General features: G+C 42.7%; 1 protein-coding gene across 1 annotated transcript in view; it reads right to left on the reverse strand.

Moving 5' to 3' along the window:
* The window catches only part of gli2a (GLI family zinc finger 2a), a 118,907-nt gene that overhangs the window by 47,175 nt on the left and 50,438 nt on the right, over positions 1 to 21,294 (reverse strand). Inside the window, exon 3 of the mRNA XM_024006695.2 lies at positions 90 to 195. Coding sequence (XP_023862463.1) covers positions 90 to 195 — 106 coding nt within the window. The remainder of the gene's footprint in view (positions 1 to 89; positions 196 to 21,294) is intronic.

Raw genomic sequence — 21,294 nt, forward strand, 5'->3', positions numbered from 1 at the left:
TGCCCTCCTGTGCAACACAACTGGTGCAAATCTGAACTTAAATTCAAACCACCACTTTATGAATTAATGAGTACATTAGTCTTACTTACCCATGCATGGCGTGGAGGGGATGTGGCTCGTAATGATACCTCCCCTCGTGGTGACGCATATCGATTGGGATCGGTGTGTGAAACGTGGGGAAGAGATGGTGAGGACCTGTACAGGGAGGGGGGAAGAAAGAGAGAGAGAGAGAAATGTAAAACACCTAAGACAAATGTCAAACAAAAAACATAAGCAGCAAAACAACCCAGAGCTACGATATGAATACTTTGAAACTCTGAAACAGTATAAACAAACGCAAGAAATTGAATTATACCAACAAGACACTTGATGAAATTGAAAACGCAATTGACCAAAATCAGTTCTGGGACATGTGGAACAATTTAAGCACAACAAAGCCACAAGACTTAGCCATACAAGATGTAGGAATTTGGAACACTTATTTTGATAATCTATACAAAAACATCCCACAAAAAGACTTACAACAGAACCAATTAGAAATTAAAGAAAAATTGAACATCCTTGAATCAGTCATTAAAAACAACCAAAATCCATTAGATTACCCAATAACCCAACAAGAACTAAATGCAAAGCTCAAGTCCACCAAAAAAAGAGGGCAAAATCTTTGCTTGCTATATTGACTTTAAAAAAGCATTTGATTCTATTTGGCACGAAGGGCTATTCTACAAAATTCTCCAAAGTGGGCTTGGTGGTAAGGTGTATGACTTAATAAAATGTATGTACACAGAAAACAAGTGTGCAATAAAAATCAAAAACCAAAGAACATAATTATTTTCACAATGTTGAGGTGTGAGACAAGGCTGCAGTTTGAGTCCAAATCTTTTCAACATTTATATCAATGAATTAGCAGACATGTTGGACCATTCTCCAGCGCCAGGACTCACACTATTTGACACAGAGTTGAAATACCTGCTACATGCTGATGACTTGGTACTTCTATCACCAACCAAAGAAGGTCTTCAACAGAACATTAATATTCTAGAGCAATATTGCCATAATTGGGCCCTGGCAGTAAATTTCCAAAAAACGAAAATCATGATTTCCCCCCCAAAATACTGATGTCAGAAACACAAATATAAATTCACCCTGAACAACACCATAATTGAACACACTAAAAATTACACCTACCTTGGTCTGACCATATCTGCATCGGGAAACTTTAATATGGCAGTAAATGCACTCAAAGAAAAAGCCCGCAGAGCATTGTATGCAATAAAAATGAAATTATTCAAAATCAACATCCCAATTAGAATTTGGACCAAAATATTTGACAGTGTAATCCTACCAATAGCTCTTTACGGAAGTGAGGTTTAGGGGCCACTCAATAAACTGGACTTTAAAATGTGGGACAAATTATGGCAATCCAATTGAAGCTCTACATGCAGAATTCTGTCGGAAAATCCTACAAGTCCAGAGAAATACACCAACTAATGCATGTAGGGCAGAATTGGGCCGCTTTCCAGTAATAATGAAAATACAGAAAAGATCATTAAAATTTCAGCTACATCTAAATTCAAGTCCAAATTCAAGTCTGCAATTTAAAGCACTTCAAACCCAAGAGCTGAGCSCAGAAACGAGCCCTCTCAGTCAGCTGGTGTTGGACCTAACCAACCAAGCTGACACCAGCACTGCTTCAAAAGAAATAATTCCAATAAACAAAATCATGAACCAATCAAAGGACTCATATATACAACATTGGAAAAACGAAACAAAATCCCAAAGCCGACTAAATTGCTATCTGACCCTAAACAGAGAATATGAATTGGCTGAWTATCTCTACTCTGTCAGAGATACGAAGCAGAGACAGATCCTTACCAAGTACAGGCTGAGTGACCACCGATTGGCAATAGAAACCGGCAGACATAAAAAGACATGGCTACCCAAAGAGGAGCGTGTATGTGGTCACTGCACGACAGGGGAGGTAGAGACAGAGATGCACTTTCTCCTTTACTGTGATAAATATTCCTCACCAAGAGATTCATTATTCACAGAAATGACTACATTTATTCCAAATTTGAACTTATTAAACCCAGAGGAAAAACTAAAAATACTCATGGGCGAAGGAGCAATGGCTCCTCTTGCAGCCAAATATGTATTTGCCTGCCATAGCCGGAGGGACACTGAATAATAACATCTGCATAGTAAGCAGTAACTTACTTATTATTACTATTATTGTTATTACTGTTATTGTTATTACTATTATTATTGTTGTTTATCATTCCAAATAGTAGTGGTATGGTTGGTAATGGTAATGATAGCAGTTTAGTGATGGTGGTGGTAGAAGTAGTGGTAATGATGATAGTAGTTGTAGTACTGATGTAATGGTGAAGATGACCGTTATTTAGTTATAAGTTAGTTATAGTTTCATTTTCCATATTTATATTTTTATATTTATTACATTACATTCTACTATTGACTGTTACCCTTTTATTGTTATTATTTTTGTATTTAATTTTGTATTATTATTTACTGCCATTTTATATTATTATTTGTAATTGTTTATAATTTTATTACAATGTATATTGTTGCTTGGCAATATTGACACAATGTTTTTCATGCCAATAAAGCAGCTTGAATTTTTGAATTTGAGACAGCGAGAGAGCGAGAGCGAGAGCGAGAGAGAAAATCCACTTCAATAAAGACTTTCCAGTGAAATATTTTAAAGGGTAAAAAGCTATAATGCAGCAAACATAACCACTTCAGAGGGCTGGCTGAGCAGTTTTGTGTCAAATATTGGCACTATCACACATGAAGAAGAATGACTAAATAAAGAGTGGTCCTGAGGAATCCTACATCTCAAACATGAGAGATGACAAAGACCTGCTGCGATCCATCCCTTTGAACTTGGTGTGTGTGTGTAAGTGTGTGTGTGTGCGTGCGTGTAGAGGTGCCCATGTGAAGGAGTGCTACAGTCTGGACATAAACAAGGAACAACAGCATTGAGATGAAAACCTCCCTGCTATACTGGAGATGCTCACCTCACAGGCAGCAGCTAAACCATTATTACCGTACACACTAGTAGTGGTTCATGTAAGAGGAGAGAGAGCACTTACTTGCTGTCCTGAGCTGGAATGAGTCAACAAAGAGAAGCAGCAGGCATTTCACCAAGCTAGCTAGCTGAGGATGATGTACTCCTGCTCCATACCTCCACAGCATGGGGTGTAACTGTACCTTTTTACTGTTCCAATAATACCAGTAATTGAAACCTTAAATTACAATCAGTCTGGTCTGGATCGTTCGCCCCGGGTACTGTGTCTCTTAATAGCGCTCTATGTGTAAAAGGGATGAAACACACAGTTATTTCACGATGAGTGTGTTTATGTGAAAGACTAGAAAAATGCACAAATCAACAATTTCCTGCCATAAAAAGGTTCATAGCTAATGGGACGTCTTGTTAAAAACAACAGACATTCATTAATTAGTGTGATGAATACATCTGAGTCTGAGCCTATTTAGACCCTCTTTAGCTGTCTTTATGAACACTTTCTAAGTTGTAACCAGTTCAGTTTCTCCTCCTTTAACATCCTCCCCTTTTAAATGTATGCTGAATAAAATCAAAGCGTGGATATTCAGCAGCACATGCCACCCCAACAATTGCCCTGATTCTACTCCACAAATGGGAGTAAGTGAAAGCATATGTTTTTATAACTGGATCCAGGCTAGTGTGTGTGCATTGCAGTGAGGAGAAAGAGAAGAAGGAGAAGGAGGAGGCCAGGCCAGCTCTCTTGGGTTGGCTGGTTGGTCTCTGGGATCTCTGTATTAAGATTCTTTGTGCAGCATCATGCGCTCCAGTGAGTCAGAGATGACCTGGGGAGCAGAGACTATAGGGGTCAGAGGTTAGGTGGCACAGATCATTATCTCCTGTGTGGGATAGGGTGATGAAGGAGATAGGGGGATGTGGAAGCAGGCAATGAGGGTGTGTGTGCGTGATTTCAAGGGGAAGTTCTACCTGCAAGAGTCAGCATTCCTGGGTCATCACTAAAGCCACTAAAGCCCAGCAGAGCCCCCTGTCACTTTGATGGACAGGCACCACACTACAAAGCTTAGCCCACGAACAGAGCACAAACCTAGGCAAACGACAGAGATTGTTGTGGCCTCATGTCCCACCTGAGAGGAAAAGGACTAAAGCTATAAGGACTGAGGCTAAGCCCACCGCAGTGCTTTGCCTCTGAGCAGTGGTGTTTGAAGACAAGACAGGAAACTTTCTTCAACTTTCTTCTCTGAGCATGATGGCTCCTTCCTTGGCAGCCTCCTGTTTGATATGTACTTAGCTTCATTACTGCACAAAGACTCATGGAGGCTCCTGAAGCCATGGCTGAGAAAACATGCCACTGTAACTCGACTCTGTCTGCCTGGAGGCCAAACAGGAATATTTTGAATGTTTTTCTTTGGGAACTGCAAACACAAAGCAAGACATTACTGGTACTTAGTCGCAATTGAGCCTATTGTTCTCATGATTGCCTGTTGTACCGTAACCTAATTTGTGGGTTATTGTGACATACAAATGCATGGTTTCAGGTATGCACTGTCCCAACAACTGTGATTGTTGTTAGAAATGGTTGACTTGCATGGAATTGTTTACAAGCGTTGTGGCATTAATCATGAAGAAGGTAATGTATATGTTCCTTTCCCCATCATTGACTGCTTGTCAAGTAGCACAACTAAAACAAAACAGTGTTCATCATGACATCAAGTCAGTGTAATTGAACATCCTCGCCCTCCACGTTACAGGACCTCAGTCTCTGTAACGTTCTACACCGGGGTTTCCCAAACTCGGTCCTAGGGCCCCCCCTGGGTGCCCGTTTTGGTTTTTGCCCTAGCACTACACAAAAAACTACATTTGCAGTTTTTTTGGGGGGGGGGGGGGGGCAGGACCTTGTTTGGGAAACCCTGTTCTACTTTGGACGTCTGCCAACGAGCCTCTCTCTTCCCTTTATATGAAAGAGAAGACACATTCAGACACAAGTCAACTTGTACGTTAGAAGCAACAAAAAGCCACCCTGTAAAAACTTAATGGGGAGATGATTGTGGGGAGAAGTTCCAGCGTTTATCCAAACATGTCTCCTGGCTCCCAACAATTCTGGATGCGAGGCAGGGAGAGTGGGCTGTTGAAGAGGATGGAGTGATATGGAAAGGGTCTGGGTCAAGTAGGTCAGTGGTACTCAGAGTCTACTGGAGTTGGCATACCCTAACTTGAAAACAAGAAAATAGGAACAACTTCCTCTTATTAGACAAAGGAAGGAGCCCCAGAGAGAGAGGAGCTGTTCTGATCTAGGGGGATAGACCGAGTAGGCCTGTTCCATCACCCAGACAGCTGCATTGTTTCTTGGGCCACAGGGACAACAAGAGGCAGGTACAGGGGTTGGGTACATGGTACAGGGTAGGGCCCACAGGCACTGGACTGCCAGCTGTCCCCCTGGGTGAGCAGCAATGTAGGGACACACTGCCCCAGCCTCCCCTCACACACTTTTGCACCCTGACACTCTCACTCTCCTCTGGCAAGACAATGCTGAAAGTGTCTAGAACACACCCTCTCACTTTGCTCTCTGTAGACTCTACAGTAGTGTAGACTATCCAAAACTGCATGTAATCATAGACATAGAACTACTTGAATGGATAGAAGGGATTCTATTTCCTTCTGAAGCTAGGCCAGTAGAGTCCCTGCCCATCTTCCGAAAACACCTGAAACCCTACCTCTTCAAAGAGTATCTGAAATAATGACACAGCACCCCCCTCAACCCCCACCTTACTATGAGGAAGGCTCAAAACATGGTCAAAGACTCCAGTCACCCAAGTCATAGACTTTTCTCTGATACCGCACAGCAAGCGGTACCGGAGCGCCAAGTCTACGTCCAAAAAGATCCTTAACAGCTTCTATCCCCAAGCCAAAAGACTGCTGAACAGTTAATCAAATGGCCACCAGGACTATTTACATTGACCCTCCCTTTGTTTTTACACTGCTGTTACTCGCTGTTTATTATCTATGCATAGTCACTTTACCCCTACCTACATGTACAAATGACCTCGACTAACCTGTACCCCCACACATTGACTCGGTACCGGTACCCCTTGTATATATAACCTCATTATTGTTATTTTATGGTTACTTTTTTAAAACTTTAGTTGATTTAGTAAATATTTTCTTAACTCTTATTTTTCTTAACTGCATTGTTGGTTAAGAGCTTGTAAGTAAGCATTTCATGGTAAGGTCTACACCTGTGACAAATAAAAATGTATTTGATTTGTTGTTGTCCCACCTAGCGGTCTTAAGATGAATGCACTAACTGTGAGTCGCTCTGGATAAGAGCGTCCGCTAAATGACTCAAATGTAAAATGTAAATGTGAGCCTCCAGTGCAGAAAGGTTTAGTTACAGCCAGGATGTTCTCATCAGATTCTAGTTAGTGTCCGTGAAGCAGCTCATTGTCACTTCAAGGCAGTTACTTTCATCTCTGTGGATCGCTTAGTGGAGTTGATCCACCCACCTCATGGGAACATGCTTCTTAAACTGTGTTAACTTTGTTTGTGTTCATTTACATATCTGTGTGCTCTCAACACCTGTAGATGTTCCCTCATCATTACATTTGCTTAAATGTCTTTAAAAATATTATTGGATTCCATCCCCCATAATAATGTTCTTAGATGTGTCAAACATCCAGACAACAACCTTTATTCTTGTTGTGGTCGGGTGTGATCTCACCCTAAAGACAGAGACATGTGTTATTAACAAAGGGCACTGGTGTGTGTTTTTTGTCTGTGATGCTCAGAGCAAAGGGAAAACATTAACTTTTCATGTCCAGACACAGCCAGCAGTAGCAAGGATCAGATCAGGGCTCTACATTGAAGTGAAGAGGGTCTGCATCCCAAATGGCACCCGAGTCTCTATATGGTGCACGGTTTTTGACCTAGGACCCATAGGGCTTTGGTCAAAAGTAGTGCACTATATATAAGGAATAGGGTGCCATTTGGAACGCACAGGGGGTCATCCACTAAGGAAGTACTTAGTGATAATAATATCGAGAGAGAGAGAGAGAGACCTAGCCTGGACAGGGTAATTAAAACAGCTTTTCTGTCACGCTCTCTGAGAAAATGAGGGAGGACGCTAGGGGAGAGGGGTATGAGAGAGGGAGGGAGCTAGGGGAAGAGAGGAAGGAGGAGAGGAGGGGGCTAGGGTAGGAGGGAAAGAAGGAGAGGAGTAGGAGGGGGTTCCATTCAGACAGGACATTCCAGCAGAATAAGTTGGCTGGGGTCCTAACTACACAGCACCATGCCAACTTCTACACACAACGAACGAACGGCCCCGTCCCGTCTTGGCCTGTGCTGCACTGCACCATGGGAAGCAAAGCAACAGTCTGACCGGCGTAAGGCTACCGGTGGCTGGAGGAAAGATTTCGGTAGCTAGCGTGCAATTTGTTAACGCCAAGCTGAGGAGAAATACAGGGAGAGAAGCCTTTTTTTAGACGTCAATAGTACTGCACATCCATTCAACCACAACAGTTTAGCCCCATTTGAGAGGTTAAACTGTTCCTATTGTGTATTTAGACTGACCTATGACTATTATTACACACACACAGCATGAACCAGCCAGGTTAATAAGCCTGTGTGGTTAGTCAGATCCTAGTCCAATTCAACACACACAACAGGTTAATAGGCCAATGTATTAAGACTGATCCAAGACCAGTTTAAAGTTCACAGCCCAAGGTTTAGTCTGCGGTGCTGACTCCTCCTGAGGCATGGGCTCACCATGGCGACAGAAGGATTACGGGCTTACAGCAGAGCACGAAACAACCATACCACCTCTGAAAGGAAGTATTAAGTGTGTGTGCGTGCGAGAGAGAGAGACTGTGTGTGTGTGCTCTTCTCTTCACACCCCTCCCTCAGGGGCAGATGGTAAAATGATACATGTTTTATTGATAGGGGATTTGGGGTTAAAGGTAAGTAAATTAGGTCAGGGCCTGGCTCCATAGCAACATGTGACATGAAGAATGAATGTCTATCAGAGAACCTGTGTTTATTTTCTTTGACTGATTTGAAGTTTGAAGTCAGTGACTGGCTGCTAAGAGGCAGAGGAAATTCACTTTAATATTCAAATAAACATACAGTATGGAAAAGTAACATTGTTTTCAGTTCCAGCTCTGTTGACTCAGGGAAGTGGTTGATTTAAATTATTTATTTGAAGACGTTGACGTCTCAAACGGTACATTGTCCATTTGGTGACAGTTACAGCTTGGCTAGGGCATCCATATGCCGTGTTAAACAGTAAGATTGAGGGGGCTGAAGGGAGACTATGTAGGGAGGATGGGAGAATGTTCTTTGAAAATGTTTTTTTATAGAGAGGACTCATTATTCCACTTCAGATTCTTGGAAGGTGTTCATTAAATCATATCAGGCAGGGAAACTTTGTGTGAGAAGCACCATTGTAAATGTTAGACAATGTGTGTGTGTGTGTGKGGGGGGGGTGTGTGTGTAAGAGAAAGAGAAAGAGAGAGAGAGTTGTGTATAGGAAACAAACTCAGGACACGGCTACACAACGCCCGATGAAGATCGGACACATCTTGTGGTGCCCATGGCAACTGGCCCTAAACACAGCCTGCATGATGGGCCTTAACAGTCAACACTCTCACAACACACACACGCACTCTCTCTCTCTGCCTTTCTCTCTCTCTCTCTCTCTCTCTCTCCAGCTGGCTTTTCTCTGCCATCATCCGTCTCCGTCAAACAACAGGCCTAATCCAACCAATCACTCCTAAGAAACTCAGTTTCAGCCAACCCCAAATCTGACTGCTCTTTGACCACCAGTCAGTATGATGCATCACCTATACCTGAGCTGAGGTAGGGAGGGGCACTGGTCCTCTGGTGCTCTTAATTGTCTTTAGGGCACTGTAATAAGACTAGGACCTCACCTCTCTTTGCCATATAGTAAGTTATAACAGTAGGGCCTGTATGTTATGGTAGTGTGGGGGAAAGGGGGGCAATGGCTGGAAGGGAAATGCAGATATCCGCGTTGGGCAGACGTGTCTTGGGGATCAGGGTCTAATGACCGCCATGCATCACCCAGCTGGGAGTGGACTACATTATGCTGGGCATTTAGAGAAAGAAGAGCTTGAGGGGGGCATCCGTGTGGTTTCACTGGCCTGTGATGTTCAAATCAAATCGTCTTTGTCACATACGCTGAATACAACAGGTGTAGACCTTACCGTGAAATGCTTACTTACAAGCCATTAACCAACAATGCAGTTAAGAAAAATAAGAGTTAGGAAAATATTTACAAAATAAACTAAAGTAAAAAAAAGTATCAATAAAATATCAATAATGAGGGTATATATACAGAGGGTACCGGTACAGAGTCAATGTGTGGGGGTACAGGTTAGTCGAGGTAATTGAGGCAGTATGTACAGATAGGTAGGGGTAAAGTGACTACGCATAGATAATAAACAGTGAATAACAGCAGCGTTAAAAAAAAGTGCAGGTCAATGCAAATAGTACGGGTAGCCATTTGATTAGCTGTTCAGCAGTCTTATGGCTTGGGGGTAGAAGCTGTTAAGAATTCTTTTGAACCTAGATGCAGTGGTGTAAAGTACTTAAGTAAAAAGACTAAAGTATTACTTAAGTAGTTTTTTGGGGTATCTGTACTTTACTATTTATATTTTTGACTAATTTTACTTTTACTCCACCACATTCCAAAATAAAATAATGTACTTTCTACTCCATATATTTTCCCTGACACCCAAAAGTTCTCGTTACATTTTGAATGATTTGCAGGAGAGGAAAATGGTCTAATTCACGCACTTAAAGAGAAAATCCCTGGTCATCCCTACTGCATCTGATCTGGCTGGGTCACTAAACACAAATACTTTGTTTGTAGATTATGTTGGAGTATGCCCCTGGCTCTCCGTAAAATAATAAAAGGAAATCGTGCCGAATTCCAAATGATTTATACTTTTACTTTAAATACTTAAGTATATTTTAGCAATTACATTTACTTTTGATACTTAAGTAAATTTAAAACCAAATACTTTTACTTACTTTTACTTGAGCCATTTTAAGGTATCTTTACTTTACTTTTACTCAAGTATAACAACTGGGTACTTTTTCCACCACTGCCTAGATGTTAGCATTAGCGTGCCGTCTCTGTAAGACTGATGACTGGTATGTTAGCATACCGTTAGCATGCTGTAGCTTTGGGGACCAGAGAGGAGCGAGGGTCTCTGTAAGACTGATGGTCTGTCTCGTTAATCAGCTACCTGACCAGACTCTGATGGATCACTGGATCAGCTGACCTAACCCTGGTTAACACACCCAGGTGTGGGTCTGGTTCACTAATTACCTTAGAGCACAGAGAACTAAGTCTATTGTCTATACAGCAGAGATGGTGATAAAACGAGGTTGTCTGTTGAATTAAGATTGTGTGAATAAAACTGTCCCTCGACACAATGCTATCTACAAGCTTAGTTGTATTATTTCTTATTCTAACACAGTTGACATGATTTGCAATTTCTATATTATTCTCTATTCTTACTGATTGCACATTGTCTTTTTTTGTTGGTCTTCCTAATGCAACAACTAAGCAAAGTCTCACCTCAAACCCAGTGCGGGAACCCCGGCCACAACAGCTAGCGTTATCTGACCCTTTGACATCTGCATCACAGCTGATAGAAAAGCTGCCAGCTCATACAAAGAACCCCCTCACAACCCTAACGGCCCGATGACGGCATGGTCAGCACTGGTTCAGCACATCCCCCCTCTCCCCCTCACAAAAGGGTATTTTTTAACGGGAACAGGGAGAGAGTGGGAGAAACAGAGGAAGTGCCCTCCATAGCCAGACAATGCGTGGGAGCATTGTCTGAGGGGGGTTGGGTGTTGTGGCTGGGGGTMACCCCGGGGTGATGGCCTCCTGGGTAGCCAGGGTTCTGGGCCCTAACTGGGGCCTGACAGGGGTGGGGTGAGCCAAGAGGGGATGTGGGGAGTGTCTCAGAGAGAGACACATTCTGGACTCTATTAAACTGCCACTGATAACACTAGGCTGCTGACACAGAACAAGAACCTGACTCACCTCCTCACAGACAGTCTGGTCTCAGGATCATTCTCCTGGGATTTCTGGTCTGAAGGAAACTCTCTCACTCAGGGAACGAGTTTTAAAAACAGCAATGAGAAACAGCTGTGGAGGATCTGAGATGGTTGATGTGATTGGGTAAGGGTCAGAGATCCTCTGTCTGATTGGTTCGCAGGTGCTTTTTTAGGGGTCTGAGAATTCAGACAGGCTGTCCGGTCAGGCTCTGACTCTTTCTCTTCCTAAAACAGAACCATTTTGTTTGTGAATATACTACTGCTAGTCTAGTAGGGGATTTAACTCAGTGCCTTGCAACTACTATTTGGTTTTTGTGTCAGCTAGCTGGGCAGGCTACGCTAACTGAAGGAATCAATGTCACATTTACATTAAAAACAACAAGCAAGGTCTTAAACCAGGAGAGTGTTGGCTACAGCTCCATCTCCCACACAGAGAAAGTGAAATGATTTATCGCCAGCCTTAATTTTATAWTTTTTTTACAGCACAGACCCGCACCGCCAGTGTGAAAGCCACTGAACTTTGGGACGCATTTCCCTTACACCCTCCCCCCTCTTTCTACCTTTCCCGCTCTTTCTTTCTCTGCCCCTCTCTCCCCCCTTTTCTCTTTCTCAGTCCCTTTCGCTCACTCCCCCTTTTATGTCCGAGGGCCTAGTCAGAGATTAAGGCTCTTAATTGGAGCATCCGGGTTGGTTTATAGTGAGGCAGTCAGGGGTGGGGGAAAAACCAAGGGAATGTCCAATAGCACAGCATGGAAGGGCCCGGTCTCAAAAGGGGACAGTGGGGTGGGAAGGAGGAGGGAGGAGGAGGAGAGGACCTTTTCTCCCTGGACAATAGGGGTGCATTTTTGGGTTGTTAAGTGGGTGTTCACTGGGGTGGTTAGGATATTACCAGGCTGGACTGTATAAATCTGGAGCATGAGGATGAACCATGGGTGAGGGAGTTGGATGTTTGTAGGGCTGGGTTAGGCTAGGTATAGGAAGTGGGTGATGGTTAGGTACAGAGAGGGTGTTGGAGGTTTGGCGGGTGAGATGGAGGGGGTGATGCGGCCGGGTAATCATTAAATCAAAATGGGAGCTAGTCGTCCTCTCACAACATCCTCGGCCCAGTAAGAGAAAAATAAACACACTGACTAGCTTCACGCTGGAGTAGAGGAGGAGTGGAATGGGATTGGTGGATGGCGGGAGGGGGGGCACAGAGTCAACAATGGCATGAATTAAAAGGCTAACCTCAGGAACGGCCAAGTAAACGTGGTCTTTTTCTTTCTGTCGTCTGTCATGGAGTGCTTGTATAAGTAGAACAACCCTTCAGGCAGAAGAGATCTCCTTACCCAAACACTATCAAGCACTACAGAGAGAGAGAGCGGAGAGCTGAGAGCTCAATGCATCAACACACTGCCTACACTTCTCAGAGCTTCTCAGAGCACCCAAAGCTCAGCATGGTACCCATATCAATAGTGACTAAATGTTTTGGAAACCGTACTGCTTTCCAGATGTAGAAAGGTATGTTTATGGACCCTTCATACAAGTTTCAGTGGATTTATCGTAAATGTTTTTGAAATGTTGAACTGTACCAAAATCGTTAGCATTTTAATGAGTTAGACTCAGATTACATCATCTTGATTTCATTAATGTTTTTAATCCAATAAAAAGGAAATACATCTTGATTCCTCCAATGGGAGATGCTTCTCTTCCCTTGATCAAACTATTGCATTGAGAGGGCCTTGTGGAAAGCGATAAGCCATCTCGCCATAGTACAGAAGCCGGCATCTTTGAGCTGGCTTCACGTACCAGGCGCAGCTGATATGTTTACTACGCTGTAATGCAAGTATAAAAGTAAAATAAACAGGGGTCTATGAGGAACACATGTCTCTTTCTTCAGCCCCTTCGTGGCTGGCAGAGAGGTCAAAATATTTAACAGTAGATTTACGTTGTAGAAGAGAAGGGAGGTTAATCTGTCTTCGTCTATATGTCCATCTTAATTAGTCTTCATTTAGTTTGAGTGTGCAGGCAAATCAAGCACTGGAGAGTTCATACAACATTGCGAGTGACTTGAGTAAAATGTAGTGAGAGTAAGCCCATTACAGAGACCTTAGACACACACACAGCTACTAGTACTGGGGGATATGGGTTGACGTGTAGGGTGGTATAGGGCCGAGGGTGAAGTCATGTAGAACTGGGGAATCCATTTACAACTCAAGGAACATTTTTGTTTAAGATGTTACTTGTTAAGCACCATCCGTGTTTGTTGCAACAGCTCCTCACTGAAAATAGAGGTGAAAAAAAAAGACCCGAGACGAAAGACAGAGAGAGAGAGGGGGAAGGAGAAAAAAGGAGGGAGAGAGAAAGAGCGGCTGGGACATTACTCAGCTACAACAACAACCTTCATGATAACTAATCATCTGTCACCAGGAGTCCAGTGACAATAGCTAGCTGCTACATTGTGTGATAAAATTAGCTGCTACTTCCCCAGTGTGTGTGACAGTCCCAGATGAGAGAGGTGAGGAGAGTTTTTTTTACCTCAGAACTCGTCTGCTGGGATCTCCTTTATCTTCCCAAAAAGTCTGTGTGGGGCAAGAATAAATAGTAAAAAACAATTTGCCACTATATAGCTCTAATAAGATTGTATACGTATACATATCAAGGCCCCTCAGAAAGAAAGTCCATGTGTTGAAGTGTGTTTGGAGTCAAGCCCAGGAGTCAATTGTGAGTCCACTAAGTTTTCTTCACACATTCCTATAAGCCTTCTCAACATCATGGTAAATATTGTCAGAGGAGGGCATGGCGTACCTCTGTCTTCTCTCCGTCTGTCTCTCAGATTTCAGTCCTTGATGAGCAAAGAATTGTCATATTGATCTTAGTGTGGTCTGGGGGAGGCTGGTATGCGTGGTTTGGTGAGGGGGGAGGAACGGACGGGCCTTCCTGGGTAAACACCCTACATGGGTTTTAGACAGATACACACACACACACACACACACACACACACACCACACACACACCACACACACACACACACACACACACACACACACACCACACACACACACACACACACACACAAACACACACACACACAGCACACACACACACAACACACACACACACACAAACACACACACAATGTGTGGAAACTTACTCCTCAGCCTGAAGTATCCCCATTTCTCCGCGGAATAGCTAGCTTTTCGAATGGCACGACTGGTAAGACACTTTGGCAGTGCGGTCACGTATGCTAGCAAAGCAAAAGGTACTGGGTTCGAGCCTCGGTGTGAGCCAAATCAGGAGGAAGTGGAACTAGCTAAGCAAGCAGTGCCCTTTACACACGTACACAGCCCAGAGTGGGCTACCATCTGTTCACCCTCTACCATTAAGAGACTGTCTGGTGATAGAAAGGGTGCTACTGAGTGTAACACTCGGTTAACGGGAGTGTGCCGGTACTTTTTGCCATCTCTTGCATTGATGATTCAGTATTTGTCACGGCCGTTGTAAGAAGAGGACCAAGGCGCAGCGTGGTGAGCGTACATTCTCTTTTTATTAGAAAAGACACCGAACAAAACAATAAACACTACAAAACAAACCGTGAAGCTAAARGCTAAGTGCCATAAAACAAAGTCAACTTCCCACAAAGACAGGTGGGAAAAAGGGCTACCTAAGTATGGTTCTCAATCAGAGACAACGATAGACAGCTGTCCCTGATTGWGAACCCTACCCTGCCAAACATAGAAATACAAATAATTGAACGAAAGAACATAGAATACCCACCCCAAATCACACCCTGACCAAACCAAATAGAGACATAAAAAGGATCTCTAAGGTCAGGGCGTGACAGTATTACCCAGCGATAATGTGAATAACTTTTTTGTTTGCTCCCCTGATCCAGTCATAGAAATAGAATTCCAGCCTTCTAAGAATCAGAAACATTCTAAATGTAGTTCTATTGATCCAGTCAGACCCAGGCCCAAGTCTGTCAATCTGAGGTCCTCAGGAAGAAGATACAAATCAGTCTAACAACTATAGAGGTCATCAATCTGCTAATAGAAGTCAAACCTCCTCCCACTGTCACAATGAAAGATTCAYACTAAGTATCCAGAATGAAGGATTGATAATAGTCAATGATTTGTAAGAAGAGACGGTGAAGTAGAAGAGAGAGCACTGAGCCTGCAGCTGACTCAAGTGTTTAAATGGTGAGGAGTGTGAGTGAATAGGCAGAGAGTGACAGTGAGAGGGGAGTGTTCAATAGGTGCTGTCACAGCTAACAGGAGGGTCATTATCCTGTAGAAAAGAGCCAGGCATCACACTAGACACATTAATATGGTAATTATACTGTTAATGACAGGTACAATTACTCTCTGGGAGAATGAGAGGTGAAAAGAAATGGCGGGAAGGCTGTGTGTGTGTGTGTGTGTGTGTGTGTGTGTGTGTGTGTGTGTGTGTGTGTGTGTGTGTGTGTGTGTGTGTGTGTGTGTGTGTGTGTGTTTGTCCTCGTACCTTGCAACTCATACACCAGGCTTCGTAGTGACTAAACTGATTTGACATGCAACCAATGGATTTTTGAATTCATATACTATATATTTCTTTCTCAGCATCTGGAACAAATGAACTAGTATGTTTTTTACTATATACTGTACAGATATACCATTACACTCATAATTAGAATATTTCTAAACATATAAAAGTCAAAAATAAAAACCTATCCTAGAGTAATTTAGATTACAGAAATGGTACATGGTTGTTTGGAAAAAAGTTAATTCAAAATGTAATCTAAACTGTGATGACGCCAATACACATCAGGACTTTCTACATGGCTGTGGCTGCCTTGCATTGCTCCGGCACTTTGTAATACCCCCCCCCCACACACACACACACACACAACGAGGCCAATACACACAAGCACGCTCACGCTCACAACGTGGCTGTCACCAGTGAAGAGCAGCAGTGTAACTGAGGAGTATGTCATTAAGGCTTCAGCCCACATCTAAATCACTACCAGCCGGTGAGACCCTCTCCTTCTACTACTGTTGTAATGAGACGTTTAGGGAACTTATCAAAGAGCACAGAGAGGTTTTATGTTTCCCATCAAGACTTAAAAGGACTCCTTAATGTTTATGTGGAGGTGAGGAGGAAAAGTGGAACTTAGTCAATGCTGTTTGTGTGTATGTGGTGACAACATGGATGACATAATTTTGGTGTTTTTGGATTCTAGCTTGAAATATACTGTACTTATTCATGTTACCATACTAGACCTTATTGATGATTTTACATGTATAAGAAATGTATATGTTGGGGGGGGGGGGGGGGTCAATTAAGGTTGAGTAGGAACTCTGTATGGAAAGTTACTGAGAGACAAGCGGAAATACAGAAGTTAATATTCTGTTCAAACATGTTATGCTGAATATTGATATTTCTAAGGAAGTAGGCAAAGAGCAGCCGTCTAGTGTTAGTTCCTGATAAGTAAAGCCAGTTTGCTGTGGAACTAGAGACCATGAAGCATGTGGAACCCACCCTGAAGACCATCTGTTACAGTCCACACACACACACACACACACACACACACACACACACACACACACACACACACACACACACACACACACACACACACACCACACACACACACACAACAACAGCACACGTCACGACGCATGCAGACACACACACACACACACACACACACGCCCATGCGGGTCCTAGACTTAGGCAGGGCCATGACAATACCAGTAAGTGGAACCTACTGTGTTTTGGCCTAGTGACAAAGAGGGAGTGTTTATCTTAGACATGCAAGGAGATGACTCCGCCTAGTCGGAAGGTATAAATATACGCTTGTGTGATTGTATGTTGTGTCTGCAGCTAAAGCACACAGTGGGTTGAATAAACTTAGTTTGAGTTTTCACTCTGTTTGTTCAGAACCTAACAGGTGTCAATGGTTTGAGCTCTAGTCTCTTAAGTAGAGGACACATAGGACTGGCGAACCACCCCAAAAAAATCACCTGACTGTTGCCCCATCCTTTTGGTTTGTCCCTACCTTAGAGCGATGTAATGTAAAGTACTATACATTCACATACTGCACTTGAGATCTAAATGTCAAGGAATGTATCCATACATACAGTAAGGCAAGCATYTGGCCTCCTGACATTGGTTGGTTGGTTAGGATGGTTTTGACGGGGTTAAAACAGCACAGTGCTTGTTTTTCCAAGRCTCTGACAAAAAAAATCCTTCCCACTCAAAGCAAAGAAAGCCCTCAATCTAAGAGCAGCACATTGAAGTTTAACAATCGCCGCTGCCGCCTTGATGATGAGATGATCCACATGTGCCACAGATGTCTCCTAAATAATCCAAGTATCCATCGCAAATAGCACCCTATTCCCTATAAAGTGCACTACTTTGAACCATATAGGGCGGAATAGGTTGTCATTTGGGACGCAACACTTGTCAAATTGTTCATGTGGGTTGTACTGAGTGCATATGTTGCCCGTGTTATTTTTAATTCTCAAAACTTTAAATAAGCCGACCACATGCTGCTCTCTCGACAGAGAGGAGCTCTCGTGTGACCGTGAAGTCATCATAGCTGCTGGATGTGGGAAATGAATGACGACGTTGCAGAAATCCAGTGGTTGCTTTGATAGCTTTATATTTCATATTTTTCTCCAAGACGTATTATATTGCCAGAGCCACACACAGCTTAGCTCCACCACCACCACCACCTGACTCAAGAGCTGCTTTCTTTGTCTTACCTCAGCCTCTTTTCCCCTTACGCTTAGGCCACTAACTCCTGGGAATTTCCTGCATTTTACACCCATAGCTGGGGTGAAGTGGGGTGGGATGGACAGAGGTAGGGCTTTGGCATTCATTACATTTTGTTAGCTGGTTATTGTCATGCAAAAGACTTCCAGTCTCACGGTAATTGACCATTAACTAACATAAACCCGTTTAGCATCTCCAGGCATATAAGCCGCTGATGCGCACATTTGGAACATTTACATTAAAAAAAGTTTCATAAATACATTTAATATAGGCMTATACCGTCACAATAAATCCATTGCCACAGGCTGTAAGCTTGTTCATTTAGCAGACAAGATATGCTTATAAGTCCCGTGCCATTATTTTATAGCATATCATTTTATAGTAAGAAGAATATCATTTAACTTAGATTAATAAAACAGAAAGTATGCCATGGGCTCTCCAACCCCGTTCCTGCATTTACCCAGTGCTTAATTTGGGAAACCTAGTGAAATCTGTTTGGGAACATCGATAGTAACGTGTTTTCACAATGAAACATATTTCATTAAACTCATTTCTCTGCGCGCTGGAGAAAGGAATGAAGGAGAGAGAGGAAGAGATGGAAATGCACGGTGGTKWGATATTCTGTAGCTAAAGGTCATTTGTCAGCCTATTAATTATGAAAATATAAAAAAAATCCCTTTTACTTGGCTATTCAAAATCAAATACAAATGTACTATAATTCTAGCCTTAGCCGCCATGCACAATCAATGAACCAACAGCATCGCTTAGGCCTATAGGTCCTCTCCCAGAATAGAAAGTTTGGAGCGTAGCATAGGGTAACCAGTCCATCCAGTATGCATAATAATATAGTCCACATTCAAAAGGCTAGAATTTGTTTAATTTGAGTGTACCAAAGACATCTTAAATAATAAAAAATATTCTGCCGTGTGTAATATGCGGTAGGCTATGTATTGTACAATGCACAATCATTATTTTAATTCAGGGTTTTTTCAGGCTTGGGCTCATAGGCCTATGCATAAACTCTAATATGCTTATGGGTGTTTTGAATTAATCACCGTATAAAGCGTTGTCCATTTCGTTGTGTTAAGGCATTGAAACAACATCCACAACAACCATGTTTTCCACTCAGTTTCAACCTGTTGTTGAACTTCTTTCTTCAAATTGATCAATCACAGTGAGGTGAGCTTTAAAAGCACATACTGTTTTGATGATAAGTGTTTGATGTCATTTTCAATCACATTTGCATTAATGTCAGAGTGGTTAGAGAGCAGAGTGCGTCTAGAATCAGCTCCTGGGTCCCATAATATCACGCCCAGAGTTGGGTGATTTCTCCCAAGGTCACAAAAACATCTCCGACTTCATGACATTTAATTAACTTTATCAGACCGTTGAGAAGCTATCTCGCCCAGAAAAAATCTCCAATCGCACTCTTTTAAAATAGTGAGTCACTGATTAGCCAATACACAGACCATCTGCCTCGAAGGAGAGTTAGTATGTGCCACGGCAGATATGTGGTTACCCATGAACAAGCTAAAGGCAGAGCACACTTGTGCAAAAAAAACGGAAAGAGAATCTTTCATTGCCGATATTCCCTTGGCTTGTGGATGAGAGCACACGACATTTCTGACATTCCCAGTTGTCAATTTTCATCCGCGGAGTGGACTCCAGCCTAAGCGTGACAGAGGAGTTTTTGGCTTTACGTCCTATGCATGGCAACACTACGGGCATGATTTGTATGAAGAGGTGTCAAGATGTGTAAATGAGATGGAGCTGCCTTGGAAAAACTCGTGGTTTGACAACCGACGGAGACCTGCGATGTGTGACACAGGAGGCGACTGGTGGCGAAGATACGGGAAAAGTGCAAGAGGAAAACGCAACAGGTGAGCTGACAGCTTATCATTGTATCATACACCAGGAAGCTGTTGTGCGGTAAGCCTTGAAAATGGAGCATGTAATGAGCATCATCACGCGCACAGTTAACTTTATCAGAGCCAAAGGTTTGAATCACCGCCAGTTCAAGGCATTTCTGACGGAGTTAGAAACGGAGCATGGTGATTTGCCTTATCACACAGAGGTGCGATGGCTAAGCCAGGGAAAGGTGCTTCAAAGATGTTTCGAGCTTCGTGAGGAGATTTGTCTGTTCTTGACAGCAAAGGAAAGACACAACACAAACTCCGAGACGAAATGTTTCTGTGTGAAATGGCTTTTCTGTGTGACATTACGAGTCATCTGAATGCAATGAACTTGCAGCTGCAGGGTCGGGATCATGTCATCTCTGATATGTACAGTACAGTGAAGGCATTTAAAACCAAACTGACTCTGTGGGAGACGCAGATGCGGAAAGAAAATTGAGCCACTTTCCAGCTGCCAGACCATGAAAGAAGAAGCTCTCTACCAGTGCGTTCCCGAGCGCACAGTTGGCTGATAAAATAGGTATGCTTGCCGCTGACTTTCGACGCCGATTTGCTGACTTTGAAGCACAAAAAGCAGGTTGGAACTGCTCGGTAACCCATTTGCTGTTGACGTGGAAAGCTCACCACCAACCTCCAAATGGAGTTGATTGACCTCCAATGCAATGATGCACTGAGGGCAAAAATATGCGGAGTGGTGCTGCGGAGTTCCCCGTTTCCTCCCCCGACACAATGCCCAGCTGCGCATCCAGGCTGCTAAACGTTGTCTATGTTTGGCAGCACACTACCTGTGTGAACAACTGTTTTCTTTGATGAACCTGAACAAAACATACACAGAAGTCGACTTACTGCTGAACACTCCACTCAATTCTGAGGATTTCCTCAGCTCAGAGCCTTACCCCGAACATTGATGAACTTGTGGAAAAGATGGGACACCACCAAGTATCACCTCAACCTCAAACAAGTGAACATTACTGTGCAATCCACATATTTAGAGTTTTTACTCAGTTCAAGTTAAAAGTTAAAGTTTAATATTTGTTTTCACTGATGTTACTTCTCCTTAAACAAAGTGTGTTTTTGATTAATAGATTTTTGCACTTTATTTATTGTATTTCAATCCAATTATATTTTAAAAATATTTCAGTTGAGTGGATGATAGAAAATTGCTATTATGTTTTTTCCTTTGAAGTGATTTAGCCCACTTTTGTAAAATAGAAAATATAGGCTACTGATGGTGCCTTGAATACCGGTTTTTTCATTTAATGTTCATGTTATGGGATTTTATATAAAGGAAATTTGTCTTTTGGTGTCTGTTGAAAATTAAAGATACTGACAGAGCCATAAGAAAATTTGCTTATTTATCTGATCATATTGGAATATATTTGTTAGGTTTTCAGTAGGTTCAATTAGGTTCACTAGACTATATGCTCATTTAAAAAATTTTCAATGAACATTCGAACAGTCCGGCCTCGGCTTGTAGCTAAATTTTTTATTTGGCCCCGTCATTTGACTTTGACACCCCTG

This window comes from Salvelinus sp. IW2-2015, linkage group LG2, assembly GCF_002910315.2.
Source record: "Salvelinus sp. IW2-2015 linkage group LG2, ASM291031v2, whole genome shotgun sequence".
Lineage (NCBI taxonomy): Eukaryota > Metazoa > Chordata > Actinopteri > Salmoniformes > Salmonidae > Salvelinus > Salvelinus sp. IW2-2015.